Below are 7,500 nucleotides of genomic sequence, written 5' to 3' on the forward strand. Positions count from 1 at the left end.
CATAGACCTGTGTATAGAACCTGTAGATATCTGTCTTATTGCACACACATTCATAGACCTGTTCTGCCTTTTCATTGTCTCCAAGATTCCTAACAAGGGGGGTTTTATGAATTAGCATTCCTTTGTCCTAGAGAACACATGGTGAAGATGGCCACACTAGTTAGTGGTGGTGTTCCCAGAAAGGGGTTTGAACTCATGGCCTTCTGATCGCCAGTCCAACTCACAAGGCCACCACTACCCCCGGCCCGAAGGCATTAGTGACTAACACTTCTACTTCTCTCTCTCATGTCATTGTTGTCCTCTCTCAGGGGAAGTCTTCTACACCAGCGACTACGACAGCTTCTCGTACGAGGAGGCGGTGGCCCACTGTCAGAAGCTGAACGCCACGCTGGCCTCCACCGGGGACCTCTACGCCGCCTGGAGGCGGGGCATGGACAAGTGCCGCCCGGGTTGGCTGATGGACCGCAGCGTGCGCTACCCCATCCGCACCCCCAGGACCCACTGCGGAGGAGGCAAGGCCGGGGTGCACACCATCTACGCATACCCCAACCAGACGGGACACCCGGACCTGCACTCCAGATACGACGCCTACTGCTTGAGAGCTAGCGAAGGTAGGCTATGTCTGGTAGATAAGTCCCATTTTTTTTTAAAAGGTCTCATATTTCAGTTATTCGGTCTAAAAATGAGGTGCTAGGTCTTAGAAATGAGATCCTGCAAGGAAATCAGTCCGACCACATCTATGTACGCGGAAATTAATCAAGCTGGAACCAAAAAAATGCATCCTTTTTTGTCTGTATGGCAGTGAAATCCCTAATTTCATCACCTCAAGGATGACAAAAAGCTATCATATGGTCTCGCGAATAGGTCTAAAATCCTATTCAACGAGGTCTAAAAAAGGTCTAAAAAGGTTTTAAATTTGACTTGTTGAAACTTGTAGGAACCCTGATAGTGTCACTGCATACTGTATTATAAACTCCTCCAAAAAAGTTCGGAAACGCTATTTCGGTTTATTATTCCTCCCCTTTAATAATACCAATTGGTATTGTATTTTATATCGTTGGAAAGCCGGATTAGTCACCTTTACAACGAGGTACGACTTGTAAGGATCATGCATTTGTGGAATGAGCAACACAGCTAAACGTGTGGGTAGTGGCCCAATTTTCTTTGGCAAAATCCCCTTTTTTGAGGAGTTTAGTTGTAATAATGACAAATGCATTGAAATTAATTAATCGATCGGAACGATATATTCAGATTGCTTGAGAATGACAATTGAGTTTTTTTCCTAAAGCCGATCGCACGATCCTTCACAACGACACTGGAATCAACGTGACCGTGGTGGTCGTGGAGGAACTCATCAACATGACAACAAGAACCGATCAACTTACGCCTGGTAATAAACAAACCCACCTCCATAATGTTGATGTGATGTTGAACTGTATGTATTATCCATTCTTATTAAGAAATAAGTACTGGGGGGCGCTTGGTAGCGTAACACACTAAGCGTCGACCATGCAACCGCAGGGTTCCCGGTTCGATTCCGGCCACGGAAATATCCTGCATGTCATCCCTTCTCTCTCTCTTTCTCACCCATCCTTCCTGTCTCTACTGTTTCTATCACAATAAAAAATATGAGTGGGTCTGCCCGACTCAGAAAACAAAACTACTGAACTACGTACTAACCATTTCATTTTCGGACTCTCTCTACATTTACATTTACATTTTTGGCATTTAGCAGACGCCTTACTCCAATTCCATTCCTTACAATCGATACATTTGACTAAACAAGTGAATCATCAATCCACCAGTCGTAGCAGGAAGAGTAATCTAGCTCAGGCCAGGGGCCATTGGCAGTCATCAGTCGTGATAGATTTCTCTGTATTTCTAGTAGACTAGAATGCAGAATGCTGGTGCTTACCTACAGGTGAGTCGTCGATTTATTTCCGTCTCTCTCTCTGACCCCCCCCCCCCACACAGTGATCCCCGTCCTGCCCCCTGTTTCTGTGGAAGTGTCTGGCTCCGGCTCAGCGGAGCAGTCTGCCAGCGGCAGTGGCAGTGGGTTGACCGGTCCTAGCGAGGGGGGGGACACGTCAGGCGGTGCCTCCGGGTCCGGGTCCGGGTCCGACTCCGGCATCCACATCACCTACAGCGGCAGCAGGGACGTCCTGTCTGGGGAGGGCTCTGCTGCCTCTGGCGGGGGGAGGGGGGTCCAGGAGGCTGGGGAGGGGAGCACCATCGTCACCTACCCCGGTGTCGAGGAGGAGAGCGGGTCGGGTCACTACACTGGGTTTACCAGCGGTGATCGGATGCCGTCCGGTCTCTCTCCCCACTCGGGTAGCGGTAGCGGGGCTTCTGGTAGCGGGGACTCCTTCATCATCATGGTGGACGGTAAGATGGTGGACTTCTCCATCCCGCCGCCCCGGACCACCGAGCAGGAGGTGAGCCAAGGGGGCGTGGAGGTCAGTGGGTCCGGGGGCGGCATGTCCGGATCAGGGTGGACCAGCATAGACGGGATCAGTGGGTACGGGACCACCAGCGCTTCCTCCGGCTCTGCTTCTGGACTTCCCGTTGACGTATCCTTCGTGGACGTCGACCTCATCGACCTGACCGAGAAGACGCCTTCCGGAGAACACGAGGTATCCGGCTACCGGCCCTTCGGCTCAGGCTCAGGGTTTCCCTCAGGCGGTCATTTTCCCGCCGGCAGCGGCGGCGGCGGTTTCACCTCGTCCGGAACCTCTTCCTCTTCCGGATCCTTCCACCACTCCTCCGGCCACGACGTCGTCTTCCTGACCGAGGACGGGATGATGGAGGTGACCGTGCAGCCGCGGCGTCCTGAACAAGGTCGGGGGGACCGCGTGGAGGTGAGCGGGGAGGGCAGTGGGGAGGACCAGCATGCCTCAGCGGAGGGGGTCAGCGGAGTCTCTGTCGTACCGGGCGTAAGGGCGTCTGCGGAGGGCATGTCTGTGGCGCTGCCTCCCGGCTCCACCCTCACCTACCCAGAGTACATCGACAGCCTGGGACGCGGTCGGGAGGGGGAGGAGCACGGACAGGAAGTGGAACAGGAAGGGCTCGCGGGGTCTGCAGAGGTGATCTACATCACCGAATCCCCGTCTGTGTTGTCCAGCCCTACGACAGCGCCCGCCGTCTCCATGGTAACCCCGGCTGTGGTGGAGGTGCCTGCCGTCGAGGATGGTACGTCGTCTAAACAAGGCGTTTTTTTAACACTAACCCAATAGTGTAAATAGTAAATAGAACTAACATCGATCGAAGAATCGATCCTTGTGGGACTCCCTTTGCTATGTCCAGAAAACCTGATTTAACACCGTCAGTTAACCCTAGAACAGCCGTGTCTTTTTACCTACTGGTCAAATGACCATAGTCTTTACAATGGAAAGCTGCTATTTACACACAACGACCACTAGTTGACCGCCTTGTAAATTAGCCTGCCTCCTACACAGAAAAACTGCAAAATAGTTTTATACTGGCTTATCCTGATGTGATTTTGAAAATGTAAGGATACTGGGTGGTAGAACACACATATCTAGGAAAAGTTCTGAAAAGTCCTGAAATTCGGGTGCAAAGATATATATTTAAAAAATTACTCACAGGGTCAAATGACCCCACCCATGGCTGCTCTAGTGTTAAGTGTATAATAGCTCCCTCCTGATTAGGTATTCGATAGTAGTCTTGACCTGATATTGACAGATTCTAAATAGTTTTAAATAGTAAAGCATGTCAAAAAACAGAAGGGATCGCTAATGCCACCATGCACTGCCATGTAACCCGCCTCGCTCTGCTCCTCGCTCTCCTCCAGCCTCTCCTGACCCCTGCGACCCTAACCCGTGCGGGGCGGGCTCCTGCTCTGTGCAGGACGACCTCGCCGTGTGCCAGTGCCCACACGGGATGACCGGGGAGGACTGCAGCACGCGTGAGTCACCGTAGCAACAATGTCTATGAGAGAATATTTCATAGGGTAAGGGTTAGAGTTTAGGGTAAGGGATAGGGTCACGGTTAGAGTTAGGGTTAGGGGCTGGGCTGTGGGAACATCGGGGCTGTGGCAACATAGACACGCTCCCGATACAAAAATCATAATTAGTAGATATGCTGAAAGTTTTTTTGTTTTATCTCTCACATACATAAAACATTATGTAAATCTAGTCTTTTGTATTTTCGTTCCACAAAGCAGCAGTCAGTCAGTTGATTTGGGGGGGGGGTCAGGGCTGGTAGATAATACTGGTGGTGGTGGTGGTCTCACCGTGTCCTCCTCCCCCCTGTGCAGCGGTGCCGGGCTGTGCGGAGGGCTGGGTGGAGTTCATGGGCAGCTGCTACCTGCACTTCGCTGAGAGGGACACCTGGCCTGACGCTGAGCAGAGGTGCAGAGAGCTCAACTCTCACCTGGTCAGCATCACCTCCCAGCAGGAGCAGGAGTTCGTCAACTGTGAGTATACAGGGAGGGAGGGAGGGAGGGAGGGAGGGAGGGTGTGTGGGTGTGTGTGCTTTGTGTTCTTATGTATCTGAACGAAAGGAAAACTGCTAATGTTACATACACCTATCAGTAATTATTGAGGACCAAGTAATACTGTAACTGTGTTACCATGCAGTTTCTACCTAGGTTGTAGGGGACTGCAAGATGGTGTCACCAAACAAACATTGACAGACAAAGTCTTATTTTGGTAGTAGAAAAAAGTTTAAAGATGGTTTGAATGATAGATAGATAGATAGATAGATAGATAGATAGATAGATAGATAGATAGATAGATAGATAGATAGGTAGCTTAGTGTATATGTTGAGTGTAGGCTCTCATCCCTCCCTCCTCCTCCACCTAGCCAACGCCCAGGACTACCAGTGGGTCGGACTCAACGACAAGGACGTGCAGAACGAGTTCCGTTGGACAGACGGGAGCCCTGTGGTAAGTTCTCCTTCCATATCCCTGTGCAGGGTGTCCCTAACTCATGTCCCATATATGACCTATGACTGCTGACTGGTATTTAAAATATTCCAGTTCTAACTCTTTCTTTTGTCTAGCTGTTTAGCAAAAGACTTTATTATATGACATGTTTCTCTTCGTCTTGTGAGCTAAGTTGTACTGTTGTGTTGTACAATTGACTATACTAGCCCTCAAAACCCATCTGTTAGTTTTTGCTTTGTTTGTTTTTACCTTTAGCGTTTCTCTTTGTTCATGTCTTCTTCCAACAGGAGTTTGAGAACTGGAGGCCCAACCAGCCAGACAACTACTTCAACTCCGGGGAGGACTGTGTGGTGATGATCTGGCACGAGGACGGACAGTGGAACGACGTGCCCTGCAACTACCACCTGCCCTTCACCTGCAAGAGTGGACCTGGTAGGACCTGGAGATAGATAGATAGATACATACATAGATAGATAGACAGACAGACAGACAGACAGACAGACAGACAGACAGACAGACAGACAGACAGACAGACAGACAGACAGACAGACAGACAGACAGACAGACAGACAGACAGACAGACAGACAGACAGACAGACAGACAGACAGACAGACAGACAGACAGACAGACAGACAGACAGACAGACAGACAGATACATACATACATACATACATACATACATAGATAGATAGATAGATAGATAGATAGATAGATAGATAGATAGATAGATAGATAGATAGATAGATAGATAGATAGATAGATAGATAGATAGATAGATAGATAGATAGATAGATAGATAGATAGATAGATAGATAGATAGATAGATACATAGATAGATAGATAGATAGATAGATAGATAGATAGATACATAGATAGATAGATAGATAGATAGATAGATAGATAGATAGATAGATAGATAGATAGATAGATAGATAGATAGATAGATAGACAGACAGACAGATAGATAGATAGATAGATAGATAGATAGATAGATAGATAGATAGATAGATAGATAGATAGATGGATAGATAGAGATAGAGATAGATAGATAGACAGACAGATACCACCTGCCCTTCACCTGCAAGAGTGGACCTGGTAGGAGCTGTAGATAGATAGACAGACAGACAGACAGAGGAGTCAAAGGTCAAGAGAGGACCTGGTAGGAGCTGTGTGAGGGGTCAACGGTTAGACCAATAGTATGTTAGAAGGTCATAGATAGACAGACAGACAGACAGACAGACAAATAGTTGTGAAAGTAAAATAAGTGAAAGTAAAATAAGTAATTGGAATATGAACAGTTGGATTGCTGATCCAAGCCCACTAGTTATGAAGATGGCATCATCCCAAACTAACTGAGCTGCTTTCATCCTCCTCCTCCTCCCCCAGTCATGTGCTCCCCGCCCCCCGAGGTGGAGCACGCCCGGGCCATGGGCAGCGGCAGAGACCGCTACCCCGTCAACTCTATAGTCCGCTACCAGTGTGACGCAGGCTTCACACAGCGCCACCTACCTGTCGTACGCTGCATGCCGGACGGCCAATGGGAGGAGCCGCAGGTGGAATGTATAGGACGTGAGTTGGATCTGCACTCACACACATACTCAGGACCACGATCGTGACATTACTTGTGGTCAGCCGAGCCATCTTTGTATGTAGTGTCAGAAATGCCTATGTCAAAGAGATGACTTGAGCAGATAGTGATTTTGGAACGCAACAAGCATTCTGATAGGCTGATGTCATAGAGGCAATAATGCACAGTGAATCAGCAGTGTTAGGGTTAGTTACTTTTTTTACTACGATTTGAGACACGTCAACATTTTTCCTCATTCTTCACCTTTAACGGTCATACACATTTTTTTTTGTCTTGATGTCATCAACGTGCGTCTCCCTCTCTCTCCCTCAGCCGGAAGCACCAGCGACAGGCTACACAAGCGGTCCCTCAGGAGACGGTCTAAAGCGGTCAGCAGCCGGTCATGGAGGAAGCTCCTCTAAGTAGGAGACTGAAGGGACACACGCCAAAGAGAAAACCAAAGAGGGCCGCACTTGTGAAGACATAACATTCCCACCATTTAACTGTATATATATATAAAGACCAAAGCACACTAGAGATGATTGTGTAGTCCGTCTGACTGGAGGTGTCGACCTTTGACCTTTGAGTGTCACTCTGTGCCTTTGCGGGGGATAGATAAAGGGGGATATGGGAAGTTGTTGTTGTTGTTAATCTTGTGTCAGAACAATTTGAATCATTGGTGCTTATCCATTGCAGTCTATTGATTGGGTGGGATTGGGTTTTGGCAACCCCGTTTGCAATAGACCCAGTTTGGAAATTGTGTTTTTTGTCATTCAAACCACCAGGTGGTACTATAGGGAAGACAAAACCTGACTCAAAGAGAGAAAGGTCAATACGATTAAAAGGGTTATTATTTATTAAGGGATTTCCAATTTAATAAGAAAAAGAAAAGGAAAAGAAAAAAGGAGAAAGGGAGCATCCCCTCCCAAGGCACGGGGAGTGACACTGAAAGTTTATGAACAGAGCAAAAAAAAGTGTTTGGGATTGCAGCTGGATATTCTGAAGTCAAGCACACGTTGTTACGT

At 48.2% G+C, this 7,500-nt stretch overlaps 1 protein-coding gene across 1 annotated transcript in view; it reads left to right on the top strand.

The window, feature by feature from the left end:
* Nucleotides 1-6,897, top strand: part of acanb (aggrecan b) — a gene marked incomplete at both ends in the record, with an annotated part of 12,100 nt that extends 5,203 nt beyond the window's left edge. Inside the window, 8 exons of the mRNA XM_080539152.1 lie at nt 309-611; nt 2,008-3,189; nt 3,812-3,925; nt 4,277-4,435; nt 4,825-4,907; nt 5,195-5,339; nt 6,295-6,477; nt 6,809-6,897. Coding sequence (XP_080395278.1) covers nt 309-611; nt 2,008-3,189; nt 3,812-3,925; nt 4,277-4,435; nt 4,825-4,907; nt 5,195-5,339; nt 6,295-6,477; nt 6,809-6,897 — 2,258 coding nt within the window. The remainder of the gene's footprint in view (nt 1-308; nt 612-2,007; nt 3,190-3,811; nt 3,926-4,276; nt 4,436-4,824; nt 4,908-5,194; nt 5,340-6,294; nt 6,478-6,808) is intronic.
* Nucleotides 6,898-7,500: the final 603 nt, after the last annotated feature.

Source organism: Nansenia antarctica (genome assembly GCF_963989245.1).
Source record: "Nansenia antarctica genome assembly, chromosome: 9".
NCBI lineage: Eukaryota > Metazoa > Chordata > Actinopteri > Argentiniformes > Microstomatidae > Nansenia > Nansenia antarctica.